This window comes from Hyperoodon ampullatus, assembly GCF_949752795.1.
Source record: "Hyperoodon ampullatus genome assembly, chromosome: 17".
NCBI classification, from domain to species: domain Eukaryota; kingdom Metazoa; phylum Chordata; class Mammalia; order Artiodactyla; family Ziphiidae; genus Hyperoodon; species Hyperoodon ampullatus.
In genome coordinates this window covers 37446185-37466234 of record NC_136930.1, presented here as the reverse complement: position 1 = coordinate 37466234, position 20050 = coordinate 37446185, and the positions used below count along the sequence as shown (strand labels likewise).

The window sequence follows — 20050 nt, the reverse complement described above, 5'->3', positions numbered from 1 at the left end:
CCCTAAGGGAGCAGCCAGCAATCTGAGGCCATGTCCCAGTGCACTTGGTGAATCTGCCCTTGGTTCTGGCAGGTGCCAGTACCCTGGGGGGCATCAGTGAGAATCCAGGCTCGGGCAAGCGGGAAGCGGGTCAGATTCCACCCCAACCTGCCTACTGCAGGTCCCAGCTGACAGTTGGTGAGTTCAGGAGGTGGGGTCTAGAGACTGGGCTGTCCACAGCTAGGCCCTCTGTCTGGACCAGTCATGGGACCAGGGTCTGGGGAAGAGTTCCAGCCCCTAAGGTGGACTGGAGTTCTAAACAGAAGAATAAAGCAAAAACCTGACTGGGCAGACTCAGCCACCTGACAGGGTGAAGGGAATCTTCTCAAAGGGGGTTGTATAGGATCCTCAGCTTTGCAGAGAGCAGGTCTGGGGCAACAAGACCCATTCCAGAACTCAGCCCTGGAGAGATGAGTACATGGGCTAAGAAGGTTAAACAAGATGTGTAACTCTTTCTATCTTAGCAATTCTCAATCTTTTTTTTTTTCAGTGCAATAGAACCCACACAGATTTGCCTTAAATATGTACAATGATAATTAATTTTTCTAAGCTAACACATGTATGTGTATGTATCCATATCTGTATCAATATCTATAACCTTTTTAAGATCATCTAGTTAATAAGCACACAGATAGGACTTGAACCCGGATCTTTTGCTTCTATTGTATAACATCAGTCCTACTGTCCATGGCATGACAAATATTTTAGCGTGACTTAAAACCCATGCATGTGGTTATGAATGACAATTCCTTAAGTGCCTCTAAACATTTAAGGGGAGTTTTGCCTCCCATTGAGTGATCATTTAGGCAATTGGAATCAGTTCCAAGACCTTTTTCTTATTGTCTGTCAGAGTAAAGATCCCACCTACTGTTTTGCTCTGCAAGCACTTGTCAACTTTCATAAAGACAAATATGAGAAAGGAAAGAAGACGGGTTGTACTGTATGGATAGTGTAGATACTGCTCCATACATGTCACTAATTATGATGGGGCACAAAATGTTCCTAAGTTAACAACCATTTGTTGTTTAACAAATGATTCTATCTCCCTTATGAGAATGCTATGAAAGTTATTAGTCAGAGACAAGTGAGTAAAAATTTGAGTTTATGAGTGGAGAAAACAAAGGCATTTAAGATCATTCCTCAGATGGATCCAGGAAAAGATATAACATATGTACTATTAAGTTAAAATCAGGAGATGAGAAAGAAGACTGAGAAAGGTAGTGTCCTGTAAGAGACAAATGAAAAAAGTACTTCATGAATGAGGAATAATCAATAGTTCAAATGCTAGTAATGAGTCAGCTAAGAATTAAGGATGACTCCAAAGCTGCCAAAGCCTGAGCAATTTAATTCTTTTCTTTCTTTCAGGTCCACAGACTTAGAATCCATTAACACCCAATGGCTCCTAATCCAATGTATCAGTAAATATTAGAGATTCTTTCATTGAAACATATCCAGAATCCACCTGCTTCTCACCACTTCTGCAATGGTCCAGGTCACCATAATCATCTCCTCCACCCCTCCCTGAGTCCATTCACTGCAATCAGAGTGTGGGTCTTTAAAAAAGTAAATCAGATCATGTGACTCCTCTGAAAACCCTCCAAAGGGTGTCTATCTCACTCAGAAATCCCGACTACATAGGAATTTTTAATTCACCGACCATACACATAACCTAACACAGTGCTTGGCATATAGAATATTCTAACACTGGGGAAAAATTAATTTGAACTAACACATTATAACTTCTTAATCATTCTCCTACGACTGGACATGTAGGTTGCTTCCAGTATTTTTTTTTTAATTCTAGAAAAGTTTTGAATGTATGTATCTAATTCTTTTTCTTAACTTCTGTTCAATTGTTTTTTACTTGGAAAACATTTCCAGAGGTGGGATTCTTTGACCTAAAGATATAGACATCCTATGGCTCTGATGTGTTGTTCCCAAAAGGCTATAGAAATGGGTTTTCCTGTGGTTCTAGGCTTGTCTCTCTCAAATTCACCTTTCATACACCTACCAATGAGTTCCATTGAAGACACAAACATGACTAGGTCACCGTCCTGCTTACCACCATTCCCTGGCTGCCCACTGCTTCTCATGATCCAGCTCTTTCCCATCCCTCTGGCTTCATCTTTTGCCATCCACTGCGTCCTGTTGATATTTTATCCCACCACTGCTGGAATGTCTGATGCCTCCACACCCTAAGCTACTCCTTGGCTTCTCAGCCTTAGTTCATACAATTCCTTCTGCTTAAAGCATCCTTCTTTTTCATGCTTTAGTTAACATCTACTCTTTCAGAAAGACTTCTCTGATTCCCATTAACTTATTTGGGATTCCACATGGCCTCTTCGTATTCACCACATTTTACTGGGATTATCTGTCTCAGTGTCTATCTCCTCCACTGGCCTAGAACCCCTTTTTGTAATCTCCTCTCTTGGTCCACAGCCTGATATTTACTAAGCCCTCAATAGATGTCTGCTGAATGAGGAATTCACTGCGCCACCCACCGGTAGCCTCTGAGTATCCACCCATTCACACATTTCCACCAATGAGTGTTCAAATTTTCTGAGAGGGGGCGGTTTGCTAATCAATTTTAAAAGATAATTCCAGGTTGTTTTAATTGAAATTCTTTGATTGCCAGAAAAGCTTAACTTTTTTTCTGCTAGAGTTTGTGACTATACCTTTTCTTTTAAAACAAGTACAAAAACCACTTTGTAAGGATGAACAAATCCTCCCTTTGAAGGCAGATGGTATGCAAATAAAGCAGTAATAATATTAGATCATGCTTCTTTAAATATGTTGTCAGTAATATGCAAGGCATAGTGCTGATATAATAGCATAGTGATGTATAAACTATCTTTACATTTTCATGCAGAGTAATGTGGGCTTCCTTTTGCTCTTTTCTCTTACTAAAGTTATTCATTAAGAGGTGACAAGAGAGGTTGGCTAAAAATTGACCCCGTCACCGGCGAGATCTTTAGTGTGGCTCCGCTGGACAGGGAAGCTGAAAGTCTGTATCAGGTACAAGTGGTGGCAACAGAAGTAGGTGAGCCTAAATAAATAAATTTTAAAAATAATAAATAAAAGTTAACACAAATGATTAGGGGCTACATTAGTAGAAATGGGAAGGAGGGTGAGGTGGGTGGGAAACTGGGTCAAATTGTCAGAATATCTTACAGTGGAAAAATGAGAAGGGTACAAAAGTGGAGAGAAGTGTTCACACCTTCTCGGTTTTGTTCAAGATGAGAACCCCCGTGCCTGGTAGCAGGGCTCTTTCGGGCAGGGATGTACCTGGAGGCTGGCTAGGCTTCAGGGCTGCTGCTCACTCTGTGGTGTCCTGAAGGGACCACAGCTTCTAGGAAGGTTCCTGTGTCCCCACTGAGCTACCTCCCTTCCTCCAAAGTGGTTGTGGGTTTCTCCAGGGAGCAGGGTCAAACCACTGACCTGCCTACCTAGACTATTACTTGCTCCTTCAGGCTTAAATTGCAGTGACCGAGGTCTCATCCTTTTGAAACATAAAATGTTTTGTTCAATGTTCTCAACTTTATATATGCCAGAATCACCCGGGAGCTTGTTCAATACAGATAGGAATTCACCTTGCAGATTCTGATTTGGTAGATTTGGGTGGCCCTGGATATCTGTTTTGATGAAACCAGGTGAACTTTTGAAAGGAAAGATTTATTATAAAGATAAGCCAAGGATGTTTGAATCTTATATAGCTATAAAAATAAACTCACAGGAATATTATGCCTACCAGTGATAAGGCTCGTGATTAAAACACTGAGTTTCTTTATGTTTAAATGGAATTTTCCAACTTGGAGTCGGGATTCTGTTGATCTTATGCTGGTCAGAGCCTCTAATTAGACAATAAATATATCTGCCTGGCTTACCAAAAAATTAGAATTGAACAAATTATGACTAAATAAATATAGTTTTATAACAAAGAAGGAAACTTTCAAAATGTGAAGCCCAGGGTTGGGAGCTGGAATGTGGAACATTCCAATAGGTGGGAATCATGAAAATGGTCCCTGTCTGTGAAAGGATGAAGAAAAACAAAAGTACTGCAGTCACATTAAACCAATGAGGGTAAACATGCAGAAGCGTGTGTCGAACTTGGAATGGTGGTGTGTGAGTGGACGGGCCTCGCTGAGGCAGGTCGGGGACTGGCTCTCTCTCTTACTTCTAGTTGATGTGCTTCTAGCACATACCACTCTCACACTCCATAAATTTAACTCTCAATTTAAAAGTTCCTGATTTAATCAGCAGGAAGTTTCTGGCTAAGCCTTTGTGCTGTGCCTTCCACTAAAATGTAATGTGGGGTCAGCACTTTGCTTTGGATGTGTCCTAAAGGCCTCTCACATTTTAGAAATTTCATGAATCAAAACCAGGGTTCAAAACCCTGCTCTGTTTGCAGTTGTTGGCCCTGAAATGATACACATTGATGAAATGACTTCCTCCTTTGGTTAAGGAGACAGCCGACAAGAAAAGCAGGCAAATAGGGTTTGCTGGAATTGAAGCAGGTCGGAGTCAGAAATTGTAGAAACATCAGGGAGAATGAGAACAGTAAGTGTCTACGTTGTACTGACCGTCCTGTTCTAAGCACTTACCCCTCATACAACACTATGGGGTAGGTACTATTATTGACCGTATTTGATGTATGAAGAAACCAAGGTACTGAGAAGTAACTTGCCCATGATCACACAGTTACCAATTGTTCACGCTACAGAGGTCAAAATTTTCTCCACGATAACACAGCAAATAACATTTGTACAGCTCTGTACAATTTTCTAAGAATACATGTCAGATCCTCATAAAGTCACGTTTTACAGCTGAAGAAATGAGCCTTAGAAAACTTAAGGAACATGCCTAAGTCAGTGTTGAGCAATTAAAGGTGTGGGCTCTAGAGTCAGATCCCCTGGGTTGGAAGTCTCTCTACCACTATGTGACCTTGGGCAAGTCACACAACTTCTCTGAAGCTCAGTCTTCTCATCTGTAAATGTACACCAGTGTTGTTCTGAAGTAATGAATATAAAATATTAGCACATACTTCTTATTATTATCAAGACTTTCTAAGCAGAAAATGAAACTAGGTCTGAATTGTAAATTTTTTTTTAAAGAAAAGGAAATATCCTTTCTTACTGAGAGGAGAATGAGAAAGGAGATACCATATTTCAATGATTCAATTCCTTAGGTGGATCCTCCTTGAGCTCCACGGTGCAATTCCACCTGACCCTCATGGATGTGAACGACAACCCGCCACGGCTGGTCAAGGAATACACAGGCTTGTTCTTCTGCTATCCCCCTAAAGCACCCGGAAGCCTCATTTTCGAGGCCACTGATGATGATCAGCAGTCATTTCGGGGTCGACACTTTACATTTTCCCTTGTCAGTGAAAGCTTACAAAAAGACTGGGAAGTTTCCAAAATCAATGGTGAGTTGTCAAAACAACATCGAGAAAAACACTGATGGGCGATGGAATGAGTTTTTCTTTGCCTTGGTATGCATGCAGCACTCGACACAGAGCTTTCTTCCATGCTCCAGGAAGGAAGTTCATGCTGTGGAAACTTGCACAGGCAAGCTCTCCAGAGGGTTGAAAGCCCCCGGGGTTTGGAGGAAAGAAAGATTATTAATACACAACATCTCTCTTAGGGTACATGAATAGTTGGACAATCAGAGCAACATTGCAAAATTTCCAATGGCAGCTGAGAAACAGGTTTCATCATGACTTTTTAAAAAATAAATTTATTTATTTTATTTATTTTTATTTTTGGCTGTGTTGGGTCTTCCTTGCTGCGCGGGCTTTCTCTAGTTGCGGCGAGGGGGGGCTGCTCTTGGGTGCGGTGCGCGGGCTTCTCATTGAGGTGGCTTCTCTTGTTGCTGAGCATGGGTTCTAGGCATGAGGGCTTCAGTAGTTGTGGCGCACGGGCTCAGTAGTTGTGGCGCACGGGCTCTAGAGTGCAAACTCAGTAGTGTGGTGCATGGGCTTAGTTGCTCCACGGCATGTGGGATCTTCCCGGACCAGGGCGTGAACCCGTGTCCCCTGCATTGGCAGGTGGATTCTTAACCACTGCGCAATAGGGAAACCCGCTCATCATGATTTTTAAAAAGAGCTTTATTGAAATATAATTGACTTACAATTAACAGCACATATTTAAAGCATACAATTTTATAAAAATCAATATATGTATATACCATTGAAGCCATCAGCACAATCAGATAAGAACAGTTCCACCACCCCCAAAGTTTTATTCATGCTCTGCTGCAATCCCTATTTTCCACCCCACACTGCCTATCCCTCACCCCCAGGTAATCACTGATCTGCTTCCTGTCACTATAGATTTGTTTGCATTTTCAAGAATTTTATCTAAATAAAATAACAACATGTACTCTTTTTTTGTTTGGTGAATATCACTTAGTATACATATTTGGGGATTTCACCATGTTGTTGCATATATCAACACTTCACTCCTTTATATTGTAGAATAGTATTCCATTGTATGACTATATCATGATTCATTAACATATTGATTATTACTTAAATTGCTTCCAATTTTTGCTATTTCAAATAAAGCTGGTATGAACATTTGTGAACAAGTGCTTTGTAGGAGCTATGCTTTCATTTTTCTTGGGTAAATACCTACAAGTCATCATATGGTAGCCATACAGTCAAATTTTTAAGAGAACATAAATTGCTTCCCGAATAGTCTGTAACATTTTACATTCCCACCAGTGAATGAGAATTCTAGTTGCTTAGTATTCTTCCCAATGCTTGCTATGCTCAGTCTTTTTAATTTTAGCCATTGTAGTGGGAGTGTAGTATTTCATTATTTTTTTTAATATGGTTATATGAGTTGTTAACATATTTATTAACTTGGTTTTTTTTTTTAAACGTCTTTATTGGAGTATAACTGCTTTACAATGGTGTGTTATTTTCTGCTTTATAACAAAGTGAATCAGTTATACATATACATATGTTCCCATATCTCTTCCCTCTTGGGTCTCCCTCCCTCCCACCCTCCCTATCCCACCCCTCTAGGTGGTCACAAAGCACCGAGCTGATCTCCCTGTGCTATGCGGCTGCTTCCCACTAGCTAGCTATTTTACATTTGGTTGTATATATATGTCCATGCCACTCTCTCACTTTGTCACAGCTTACCCTTCCCCCTCCCCATATCTTCAAGTCCATTCTCTAGTAGGTCTGTGTCTTTATTCCCATCTTGTCCCTAGGTTCTTCATGACCTTTTTTTTCCTTAGATTCCATATATATGTGTTAGCATACGGTATTTGTTTTTCTCTTTCTGACTTACTTCACTCTGTATGACAGACTCTAGGTCCATCCACCTCACTACAAATAACTCAGTTTCGTTTCTTTTTATGGCTGAGTAATATTCCATTGTATATATGTGCACATCTTCTTTACGCATTCATCTGTCAGTGGACACTTAGGTAGCTTCCATGTCCTGGCTATTGTAAATAGAGCTGCAATGAACACTGTGGTACATGACGCTTTCTGAAGTATGGTTTTCTCAGGGTATATGCCCAGGAGTGGGATTGCTGGGTCATTATGGTTTTAATTTATATTTTCTTAATGACTAATGGTGTTTAACATCTTTTCATATGCTTATTTGCCAGCCATATATCTTCACTGGTGTAGTGTCTGGTCAAATATTGTGCCTGCTTAAAATATTTAGCAGTTTGGCTTCTGCTGTTGAGTCATAAACATTCTTTATATAGTCTAGATTCAAGTTCTTTGTCAGATATATGTTTATAAATACTTTTTCCCAGGCCATGGCTTACATTTTTATTTTGTAGCAGTGCCTTTTGAAGAGCAAAGTAAATTTTTTTGATGACATCTGGTTTACTGATTTTTTTCTTCTATAATTTGTGACTATTTTGTGTATTGTTTAAGAAATTTTTGCCAAGGTCACTAAATTTTTCTAATTTTTTTTCTCCCAGAAGTCTTATAGTTTTAGCTTTTACAGTCATGGCTATAAACACTATTTATTGAAAATATCATTTTCACATTGAATTGTCTTGGCAGCTTTGTCAAAAATCAAGTGACCACATATATATGAGTCTATTTCTGGACTTTCTTTTCTGTTTCATTGATCTCTTTGTCTTTATAGCAATACTCTAATGTTTTGATTACTGCAGCTCAATAATAAGACCTGAAATCAGGTAGTGTAAATGTCCTCGCTTTGTTATTTTTCAAAACATTTATTTTGCATTTCTATATAAATTTTAGAATTGAACTTGTCTATTTCTACCCTAAATACCTATGCAGATTGTGATTGAGATTGTGTGAATCTATAGCTGAATTTGGGGGAGAATTTACATTTTAACAAAATTGAAATTTTCAATCCATGAATATGATTATGTCTCCACTTATTTAGGTCTTCGTTACTTTCTCTGAGCAATGTGTTTTAATTTTCAAGTGTAGTTCTTATAGAATTTCCCCTAAGCATTTCATATGTTTGTGTTATTTTAAATATTTAAAAATTTTAAATTTTAAAGTAATTCCAGGATGTGGAAATATAATTGATGATGTTTGTGTATTGATCTTGTAGCCTATAACATTGCTGACCTCACTTGTAAGTTCTCTCTCCCTCTCTTTCTTACGTTTTCATAGAGTTTCTACATAGACAGTCATGTTGCCTGTGAATTATAGGTTTTATTCCCTTTCCAGTCTGGATGGCTTTTATATCTTTAGCTTGCTTTCTTAGCAGCTAAAATCTTCAGGACAATGTTGAATGAAGGTAGTGAGAGCAGAAACAACTTGGCTTGTTCCTAATTTTAGGGAGAAGGCATTCATAGTCTTTCACCATTAAGTATAAAGTTAGCTATAGGTTTTTTGTAGATGCCCTTTATCAGACTAAGGACTTTATCTTCTATTCTTAACTTGCTGAGAGGTGTTTTTTGGTTTTTTAAATTAGGAATGGGTGCTAAAAATTTCAGGTGTTTTTTTCTGCATCTATTGAGATGATTGTATGGTTGATTTGGGGTTTTGTTTGGTTTTTTTGGGGGTTTTTTTTTTGGTTTTTTTGGTAGAGGTATACAGGCCTCTCACTGTTGCAGCCTCTCCCATTGCGGAGCACAGGCTCCAGATGCGCAGGCTCAGCGGCCATGGCTCACGGGCCTAGCCGCTCCGCGGCATGTGGGATCTTCCCAGACCAGGGCACGAACCTGTGCCCCCTGCATCGGCAGGCGGACTCTCAACCACTGAGCCACCAGGGAAGCCCTGGTTGCTGTTGTTTTTGTCTGTTAATTGGAGAAGTATATCAATCAACTTTTGGATGTTAATTCAGTCTTCTCTTCCTGGGATAAAGCTTACTTGGTGGTGAAATATTAGCATTTTTATATGCGGTTGGATTTGATCTGCTAAAATTTTAAGGATATTTCTATCTGTATTCATAAGGGATATTGGTCTGTATTTTTCTCTCCTTGCAGTGTCTTTGTCTGATTTTGGTATCAGAGTAGTGCTGGCTTCATAGAATGAGTTAGGAAGGGTTCTATCTCTTCAATTACCTGGAAGTTTGTGTAAAATTGTTTTTTATTTCTTCCTTAATGTTTGACAGAATTCACCAATGAAGGCTTCTGGCCCAAAATTTTCTACAGTAGGACTCAGTGCCTACTGTAGTCCTTACCCTCTTTCAGCTGGTATCCTTACCAAAAGTTAACTACAAATTCAATTTCTTTAATAGATATAGGGCTACTCAAGTTATAGATTTATTTTTGGTTGAGCTTGTTATTTTGTATCTTTCAAATAATTTCTCTATTTCATTTGATTTGTCTAATTTATTGGCACAAAGTTATTCATAATGTTATTTTATTATTCTTTTAATATCTGCAGGATATGTAGTGATATCACCTCATTCTGATATTGGAAATTTTTGCCTCTATTTTGGTCCTGATCAAGCTGGCTAGAGGTTATTAATTTTGTTGATATATTCTCAATGAACCAGCTTTTGGTTTCATTGATTTTGCTCTATTTTTTTGTTTTGTATCTCATTGTTCATATCTTTGTTATTTCCTTTATTCTTCTTATGTTGTATTTAGCTTGTTCTTCTTGTTCTATTTTTATTTAGATGGAAGCTGAGGCAATTGAGAACTTTTTCTTTGTTAACATAGGCATTTGGTGCTATAAATTTATCTCTTAGTGTCATGTTAGCTGTATTCTATAAAGTATGATATGTTTTCATTTTCATTCAGTTCAAAATATGTTCTAATTTCCCTTTAGATTTCTCCTGTGACACATGGGTTATTTAGAAGTGGGCTATTTAGTTCTCATATATGTGGGGATTTCCCACATATTCCTGGTTACTGATTTCTAATTTAATTCTGTAGTGACCAGAGAACATTTGACTGGAATACTTTTAAACTTGTTGAGACTTTTTTCTTTCAGTACTTTAAAGATATTTCTCCATTGTGTTCTGGATTGTATTGTTTCTTCTTCATTCCTTTGAATGTCATGTGTCTTTTTTCTCTGGATGTCTTTAAGATTTTCTTTTTCACTAGTTTTAAGTAATTTGAGTATTATGTGCCTTGGTGTAGTTTTGTTCATTTTTCTTTTTCCTAAGATTTGTCTGTCTTCTTGGATCTGAGGATTTAGGCTTTACATCAAATTTGGAAAAAAGTTAGCAGTTATTTCTTCAAATATGTTTTCTCTTTCTAATTCAGTGTTTGCGGCCACTATATGGAACATAACTACCACGAGTAATGACAACCTACTATATTTAGTATTCATTTCTACAGAGAAGTAATGAATTGAGAACTTGAAGGATGCTTTAGCATCCTTTTTGACATTATGAAGGGTACCTGTGGAGTGGTAATACTTTTGGTAGTTTAACTCATACTTATATCTAACCATTTCCTAGTCAACTTTAGTATTATATGATACAGAGATGAGCTTTATTCCTGCTCATCCAGGGACCTGCAGTTGTGTTTCCATGTCAGTCATTTTTTCCCTATTCTGACAGGAACTCATGCCAGCCTCTCCACCAAGCACACGGACTTTGAGGAGAGAGTTTACCACATCCCAGTCCGCATCAATGATGGTGGTTGGCCACCCTTGGAAGGGACTGTCTCTTTACCAGGTAGATATTTTGCTGCAGGCAACTTGGGATAATGTCTGTCAATATGGTAGTTTGTAGGAATTCTTGTCTTTGAGATAGGATTCTGCAATTGTTCGCTCTAAAATTTATCTACAAAATATTGTTCTCTTTTTCAGTTACTTTCTGCAAGTGTGTGGAAGATAGGTGTTTCCAGCCAGCAGCTCACATGCCTGGGATACCCACTGTGGGCATGACAGTTGGTATACTCCTTACCACCCTTTTGGTCATTGGTGAGTATAATTTCTCAGATTCAGGGATTTCTGTTCTGGGCCTTGGAAACATTAGCTCACATCAGGGTCTGACTTCATGGACTGGTCTGGGGCTGCTGAAATGGCAATCTAGGCAATAACCAAGAATATAGATCACCAGTAAACCATATCCAACTTTCCTGATCGGGAGCTACTGCTTTAGTACCACCCTCTACCTATCACTGCCTTGCTGGTTAGTTTGGGAAATACAACATAAGAGGCTTTAAAGAATACATTATTGTATTTTATGCCTAGTTACCAAGGTTTCATGATGAAGGAGAAAGAAATGCAGTAGCTGTGCCTCTGCTATGTGTCAGGCACTGTGCTTGGTGGGGAACACAGTGACAGACATACACAGATCCTTCACTCACAGAGCTTATGGTCTAGTCTGCCATTGTTGGAATAGGTAGAAGCTAGCCTTCCAGTGGAGATGCTGGCATACCTGAAATGTTGCAGAACTCCCCTTTCTATGTTTCATGACTGTGGGCCTTGATTCTTTATTATCTCAGAATAATTCCACTGCATCACAGGCCTCACTCTGCCATGGCCCCTGGCCTGGCTAGACAGCAGAGTTCCCTGTCTTCTTTTTTGTAAACAGCTCAGTGCCTACTGTAGTCCTTACCCTCTTTCAACTGGTGTCCTTACCACAAGTTAAGTATTAGAAGTAGATACTTCTTCTGCCCGCTTTTTAATTGAGTTGTTTGGTTTTTTGCTGTTGAGCTCCATGAGCTACTTGTATTTCACCAAAGAAGACATATAGGTGGCCAAGAGGCACATGAAAAGATGCTCAAAATCACTAATTATTAGAGAAATGCAAATCAAAGCTACAATGAGGTATCACCTCACATGGGTCAGAATGGCCATCATCAAAAAATCTACAAACATTAAATGCTGGAAAGGGTGTGGTGAAAAGAGAACCCTCCTGCACTGTTGGTGGAAATGTAAATTGATACAACCACTATGGAGAACAGTATGGAGGTTCCTTAAAAAACTAAAAATAGAACTACCATATGACCCAGCAATCCCACTACTGGGCATATACCCTGAGAAAACAATAGTTCAAAAATAGACATGTACCACAATGTTCATTGCAGCACTATCTACAATAGCCAGGACATGGAATCAACCTAAGTGTCCATCAACAGATGAATGGATAAAGAAGATGTGGCACATATATAGAATGAAATATTACTCAGCCATGAAAAGAAACGAAACTGAGTTATTTGTAGTGAGGTGGATGGACCTAGAGTCTGTTGTACAGAGTGAAGTAAGTCAGAAAGAGAAAAACAAACACTGTATGCTAACGTATATATATATGGAATCTAAAAAAAAGAAAATGGTACTTATGAACCTAGTGGCAGGGCAGGAATAAAGACGTAGACACAGAGGATGGGCTTGAGGACACAGGGTGGGAAGGGGGAAGCTGGGGTGAAGTGAGAGTAGCATCGACATATGTACACTACCAAATGTAAAATAGATAGCGTGTGGGAAGCAACTGCATAGCACAGGGAGATCAGCTTGGTGCTTTGTGACAACCTAGAGGGATGGGATAGGGAGGGTGGGAGGGAGGCTCAAGAGGGAGGGGATATGGGGATATATGTTTGCATATGGCTGATTCATTTTGTTGTACAACAGAAACTAACACAGCATTGGGAAACAATTATACTCCAAAAAAGATGTATTAAAAATAAAAAAGTAGATACTTCATCAATTCACCTGTGTAAAGGAGTTTATACAGTTCCACATCCTTTCTCTTTTAAAGGAAGAGCTGGGATTATCCTAAGTCTTCTTAATTGCTCTCTTGGCATCTGGTCTTTTCTGCCACCATCCAGTCTACCACATTGGACCCTGATTCACAGCTCTAAAAGGGATCTCATTTCCTTATACCCTTCCATTCGAATTCCTCATTATTATGACATAGAAGGGCCTTTGTGACATGACCATTATGCATCCTAATATTGCATGGTGACCATCATTTCTCTCTGAGAACCACAGTTTGGTGCACACCTTTTATACTAATTGAGCTGGCTTTTGAGGTTTACTCACTTATCAAACTCCCCTCTACCTCTATGCCTTTTCGTATTCTATTTGTCCTCTCATTTTGAAAGGATTTTTGAGTTTTTATGCCATGGTTTTCTAACATGACCATTTACTCTCATAATTTTACCACAGGTTAAAGATTGGATGAGTTTGGTGATCTAAAGATAGAAGTAATAGGATCTTGTAGTTTCATATCCTTACTTTTTTCAAAATAGGATGGTTGGGATTATTGCAAGATTCTTAACGGGCTTCTGAGCATCCAGTCTTTTTTGCCATATTTCCTCTTGTAAACTTACTGCCAGGTTAATTTCTTAAAAACAACTTACTTTTCCAGATGAGTCTCTGATTTATAGTATACATTTAGTGCTAAAATGCACAATATAATTTTGTAGTAGGTCAGAGATGGGGAAAACCAGAGAGGTTAGGTAGTCTACTCAAGCTGGAGCGATGAGGAACACGGCAAAGAAAATGTAATACTTGATGTGGAAGTGGTGAAAGTAGGCTTTAGGTAGGTGAATTGGTCTAAGAACAGCTTTCTGGCTTTTCTCATTGGACTACTTCCTCTAGGGAAGAGGAAGAAGAACTGGAATCAACATTTATTGACTGTGTCTGAAGCTCAGGAATTCTGTCTGATGCTCACACACTTAGTCTTCAGGGTAGTGCAGGCATTAGGTCCTATATTCCTTGATAGAGACCCAGTGATAGCCACCAGCTTCGATATGACTTGGGACTTGTTACATACTTACTGACAACAAGATAAGTGGTAAGCTTACTTATCCAAGAAAGCCCATGCCTAGAATCTCTTAATCACCAGGACAATGAAACTTTGTTGAACCACAAACAAAAATGAAATTATATGAGTCATTTTTTCCTATGCACGTGCTGCTTTATAAATGAATGTGACAGTACATTTTAAGACTCTATCTATTTGACTCTGAATTTTCTCTTTTAGGTATAATTTTAGCAGTTGTGTTTTTCCAGATAAAGAAGAATAAAGGCCAAAATAATGCTGAAAGTGCTCAGGCATCTGAAGTCAAGCCTCTGAGAAACTGAATGTGAAAAGGAATATTTGAGTCTATGTACCAAGTGCTATTTCAGTAACACAACCATTTAATCCCATAATTTTGCTTTTCATCCAACATGTACACTATAATTTTTTACGATATACCCTCTTGCCCTTTACTATTTTATTACTCTTAGATATTTCACGTGCTGTAGACATTAGAGATATTTTCCATTTTCTCATGACACTTTTCCACTCTGCAAAAGCCTTAGCTATTTATCCAAACACAAAAATGTATGTGCTTTTCCCACTTAGGGAAAGAGGTGCTGATGAAATACTCTGTTCATTTTTTCTTCATCAAGAGATCTATCAGTCATCCATCACAGCACATCCTGGATTCCATTTATGCTTTTTCTAATTCCATCCCGCGTCTCCTTCCTCCATATCTCCTTTGGTATTTCACTAATTTTAAAACATTTGTTGGAGGAAAGAACAAAGCTAAGTCTCAGGAAAAAAATTAAAGCGCAGACCTGTCCCTTAGTTTGAACAGAAACTCTTTGTTGTTATTAGCCTCCTTTAGCCCCACGTGGCTTATGTTGCTCTTCGTTGGAGGATTTTGCACTTGGGAACAGCATGAGCCCACTGCAGACCATGCAGAGGCCTGCTTCATAAACCCTGGTGCAAACACCAGCCACTAACCGTGTTTACTCACTACCTACCATGCTCACATGCTGCACATGTTTTCTTTATGTGTATATTAATAAAGTTTCGGTTATTATATATTTAACAGTTGAGGAAGATAAGGAAGCACAAAAGATGTAGTGACAAAAATCAAGAATAAACATTGGCTTTGGTTTTGTTTCTTGGATCTCTTTGTCTCTGCTTCCTGGTTCTCTGCATTTGCTGGGGGAAGGACTAGATAACTGGTTATCTATCATTTATCAAAATTGCCTCCCATGTAGAATTAACCCATAAAGAGGGGGTCCACAATGAAATAAAAATTCCCTGTGCTCATGACTGTGGATTGGGGTGTTCAAGGCAGATACACTAGGAATTTTAAAATTTTAAATAAGAAAACCTTAGAGATTTGGAAACATTTTGAGGCCCTGGAGCTGTTTTCCGGCTCCTAATTTGAGGCTTGAAAGCATTCAACATTACACAGCCTCCCAGAATTTTCAAGAATTTTGGGGAAAACAACTTGTAACTGAAAAGGTGCTCCTACAATGACGGCTGAAGCAGGCCATGGAGTTCTGTTTTTCATAAATAATCCTCTTTGTGGGCTTTTATTATATTTTTTAAAGGCAAAAAAGTAAAACAAAATAAAATATCCAAACTCTATTTCTAAGACCTCAGTATTACTTTCTTGTATTGATATAATGTTATCCTGTGCTTCAGGATAATATTGAGCTCTTTTACCTGTTTTATTCCCACACAAGGCTCATCGGAAATCTCATAATGGGCGAGGTTCTCTCTTGTCTCACCATACGCTGAAAGACAAAACAAGAAAACAAAAATCTAAGAGCACCAACAGCAAATTATATCCCAACCTAAGGAATGGTTTAGCATTCTCAGCAACTTCTATAGGTATTTTCTTGTGTGTTTTTGACCAAGAGTGACTGTGATATGACATTTAGTTCGCTTAAAATTGCATCATTGCTAACCCTGCTTATTTTCCGGAAATCCCTTTATCATTCCTGAAAGACTGAGGCAGTCCCAAGGCAGGTCTGCTCAGAGGGCTTAGGGATGCCTCCTGCCTCAGTTCAGGGTTGTTCTCTCTGGACCAACTTGTATCACCTAATAATAGACTGATCACACATAACCTTCTCGTCTAAAATCACTGATTAGTATTCACATTTCTTGTACTGTTCTTCCTCTGGGTGGGCCTTCCCTCTAAACCTCTTCCTTCCATGACCAGATCCCACCCATTCCTAAAGGCTTAAAGACCAATTTATATACTGGTCCCTTTGGGAAGCCTTCTCTTAGGAAACTACAGGGGACCAGGCTACTACCTCATCTAAACTTCTATACTGTGGTGAGGAAAATTCTAGAATCTATTCCCTCTTCTGGTAAAGATGGTTCCATTTCCACCAGAAAACATCTTCCCCTCCCCTTCACCTGGCTCTTCCACACCTAGTCTGTATAGTTCGAGTAGAGTCAACTTCCTGTTTTCCCCCATCTCCCCATCTCTCACTTCTAGAATTTTGTTGAAACTCTTAGAAAATAGCTCTCTTTAAGTGGAATTTGCTAAACTAGTAGAAAATAAACTCAGAGCATTCTAGTTACCACAAAAGGTAAGCCTACCCCAGAACAAGGACCACAGAGAGTTGAGAGAAGATTCTGAAGATGTTGAGTGCCTGGATCCAGCTGTGTCTGAAGGCAAACTTGCCCTGGACTTTCCTATTCTGTGAGCCAGTACATTCCTTATTACTTGAAGCTCAATATATTTCTGCCCTTGCAACCAAGAGTGCATATTTGTGCCTTGCTTATGGAACTTATGTTCTACAGTTAGAGCCCATTTGATCTCCCCAACTAGTCTGGGACTTCTTGGAATCCTTTCAATGTCTCTATGACAAGTCTTGGCTCATAGTGGCTCCTCTATACGTTTTTGAAGAATGAATACATGAAATAGCTGATTCATGTAGGCCACTTATGCTGTTGTCATCTTAGAGCCACCCACTTGACAAAATTGAAACTAATCCACTCTCTGTTTTTAGTTACAGTATCCTCAGAGAGGCCTTAAACTCCCACTTCACTACACTCCGTTTCCCTACATACAAACTCTGATGCTCTGTTCAAACATCCTCAGAGCTGCATGCAGTGGTGAATGAGGCTGTGAGTGACAAAGCCCTCAAGAATTTCTGGATGGTTAAGAAGTAGCAGGGAGAGTGACAGGGTCTCAGTGTGGGGGTGGGAAGTATAGGGGCAACTCCTGTGAGCAGCTACATAGAAAGTCTCAGGGGTTTCTGGAGAGCAGTAAATTAAGAGTAGAGATCTCAGGGTGCTGGTCTATGGTCTAAATAACTCACAGGAAGGAAGCTGAGATTACCTCTGAAGTATCTAAGGCAAGAAGGAAATAATTTGTTTCCAAGATTCTGTATAATGCCATATGCATCATGGGATGCATCATGGGAACTTGTTAAACTTGGAACCTTAAAAGCTACCTGAAAAGATACAATATCTTACAATTTGGTTTTAAAAACTCACTCAAACTGTTTTGAAGTATACAGTTGCATTAAGTCCCTTCACGTTGTTGGGCAATCACCACCATCATCCACCTCCAGAACCTTTTCATCTTCCTAAATGAAACTCCACTCATTAAATAAGAACTCCACATTCCTTCCTACCTCCAGTCCCTAGTAACCACTATTCTAACTTTCTGTCTCCATGAATTTGAGTGTGCTAGGTATAAATGGAATCATACAATATTTGTTCATAATATCAATGTTTTAAAACAGGTTTTAAAAGAGTAAGAGAGAAAAAAATAGCATTCAAACCTAAAAGTTATCTTATGAGGAGACTGTCTCAAGACTAATGCTATTTTTGATTTTGTTGCATTCAAATATGTCACACACTATATATACTTAAATATACATTTTACACACCTGTGAAGATATCCATACAACATAGACACAATGCAGGTGTGTTCTCCAAACACCACTCATTGCTCCTAAATTTCTTCTCACCAAAGCCTTTCTCATTCTGACTGAGTCCCAAGACTGTGGTCAGGTGTTGGATGCCCAGCTCTCTACCACAGGAGTGCTCAATGGACGCAGGTTAGAAACACCTGGGGGAGTTTTTCAAAAATACTCATTCCAGAGCCCTATCCCCAACGGAGTCAGCATCTCTGGGCAGGGCACCCTAGCTTTAATATTCTGAAAAAATATCCCCATGTGAGTCTAATGTGCAACCACAGCTGAGATCCCTTATTCCAGACAATCCCCAGAGGGGTTAGTACCAGTCTGGTGTGGAATATGATCTTTTGTAGGGTCTGAATCAGCGTCTTTCTTCAGAACGTCACCTTCCCAATCCTCTCAACTTTCTGGGCACCTTTAATCCTAACCAGGCCTGCTTAGACCCTTTCTCAGATGCAAACATGGGCCATGCCCCAGAGTTCAGGGAAGGTAGGAGGGGCTGCTGTCAAGAGAGCCATGCCTTGGTCTGTAGAGATCCTTCAGCAAAGAGAAGCCTGGTGGGTCCAGACCCAGGTCACTCTTGCCAGCACATCGGAGCCTATGAACTCCAGCCACGAAGCTGAGAAGAAAGAAGCTGGTTTCACCTGCAGGAGAGTAGCCCCTTTGTAGACCAGAGCAAAAATGACTGTGAAAACACACATTTCTGTAAAGTGATCTTCTTGTGCTTGTGCTTGGACAACTGGCTATTTAAAGGGAAATTCCTGACAGTGTTAACAAAAATAAATAACATTTTTTATAACACAATTATTTCCCATTTTACTGGTTTTCCACTTTTACCTCCTAGCATAGTTCAGGCTCCATTCAACATTTCAAAGTAACTATATGCTATGTGTTAGTCGTGTGTCAGCCATCTGGGCCCTTAAGACAAGGAGGACGGCCTCCTGAGATGGTAGATAATTCTAAAGGATAAGGGGCTGCCCTGGAATCCTGGGCTAACAATGTCGATGGTTAAAGCACAAGTCCCACTTTAGGCCTCCACAAGTTACTTGCCTCGAACAGTCATTGGTTTCTTTGGATGGAAATCAAAACGCCCCTTTTTTTCATGTGATCCTTATCCTGGAAGGGCCGACTGAGTGCTCAGTGGGACAGGAAGGGGTGTGATGAATGGCCGGTTATGGAAACAAGTGTTCATCTGATTGAAAGAAAGAGTTCTCATTTTTTCCACTGCAGCACTTGGGCTGAGGATAAGTCCAGGATTTGGAGGGCTGCATTTGGAAGGGGAGGAGGGTATGCAGAAGGAGGTGGGAATAAAAATAGCCCCGGTGTGTACCCAGCATTTCAGTTCGTCTCTTGAATTAAGCACAGGACAAGGAGGAAACAGAATATATTTTTAGTAACAGAAGTTAAACTGAGCCTCTTTGGCTCCTGGCCAAGAAGAGATCCCGGAGGCAGAGTTTCCGGGGGCTCTGCTCTGGGACAACCAGAGTCAGCCATGGCCTTGGTTGGCGGTGGACACAAAGAACCAGGGAAAGGTCCACTGTGGGGCAGGAGGGGAGAGGCCCCAGCTGAGGTTCCCTGCTGAGTTTTGCCTTTTGTGGTGGGGTCTCAGACAGCCTTCCTGGGGCCTACGAGGGGGAGGGATTCCCCTGAGTAAGCAAACGTGGCTTGGTGTATGCTCACAGAAATCCTAGCACAGGGATTTTGACCTTGAGCCGTGATGGAAGGTTGATGGTTGTTAAAGAAGAGAAGGAGGGTGGGGTGTTGATGGGAAGAGGCTCAGGCCCATTATACAGCTCTGAGAGAGCCTGGGCTGGGCAGGAGCTGAGCCCCGAAGCAAAAACTGATGGAGGAGAGCCCATGTTCGGCAGAAACCACTGATCTTAGAACCCCTACTCTGCCAGGTCGCTGACTAGGGGTGTGATCCTGAAGGTGATGGCAATCAGCCAGCTCCTGCAGTGGGGGCCTCTTGAGGGAAGGTCTGAG

The 20050-nt window shown here is 40.0% G+C and overlaps 1 protein-coding gene across 1 annotated transcript in view; it reads left to right on the top strand.

The window, feature by feature from the left end:
- CDH17 (cadherin 17) overlaps window positions 1-14485 on the top strand; it is a gene marked incomplete at its 3' end in the record, with an annotated part of 89295 nt that extends 74810 nt beyond the window's left edge. Inside the window, exons 14-18 of the mRNA XM_079722192.1 lie at window positions 2949-3079; window positions 5225-5464; window positions 11010-11126; window positions 11261-11374; window positions 14385-14485. Coding sequence (XP_079578318.1) covers window positions 2949-3079; window positions 5225-5464; window positions 11010-11126; window positions 11261-11374; window positions 14385-14485 — 703 coding nt within the window. The remainder of the gene's footprint in view (window positions 1-2948; window positions 3080-5224; window positions 5465-11009; window positions 11127-11260; window positions 11375-14384) is intronic.
- Between the last annotated feature and the right edge of the window lie 5565 nt (window positions 14486-20050).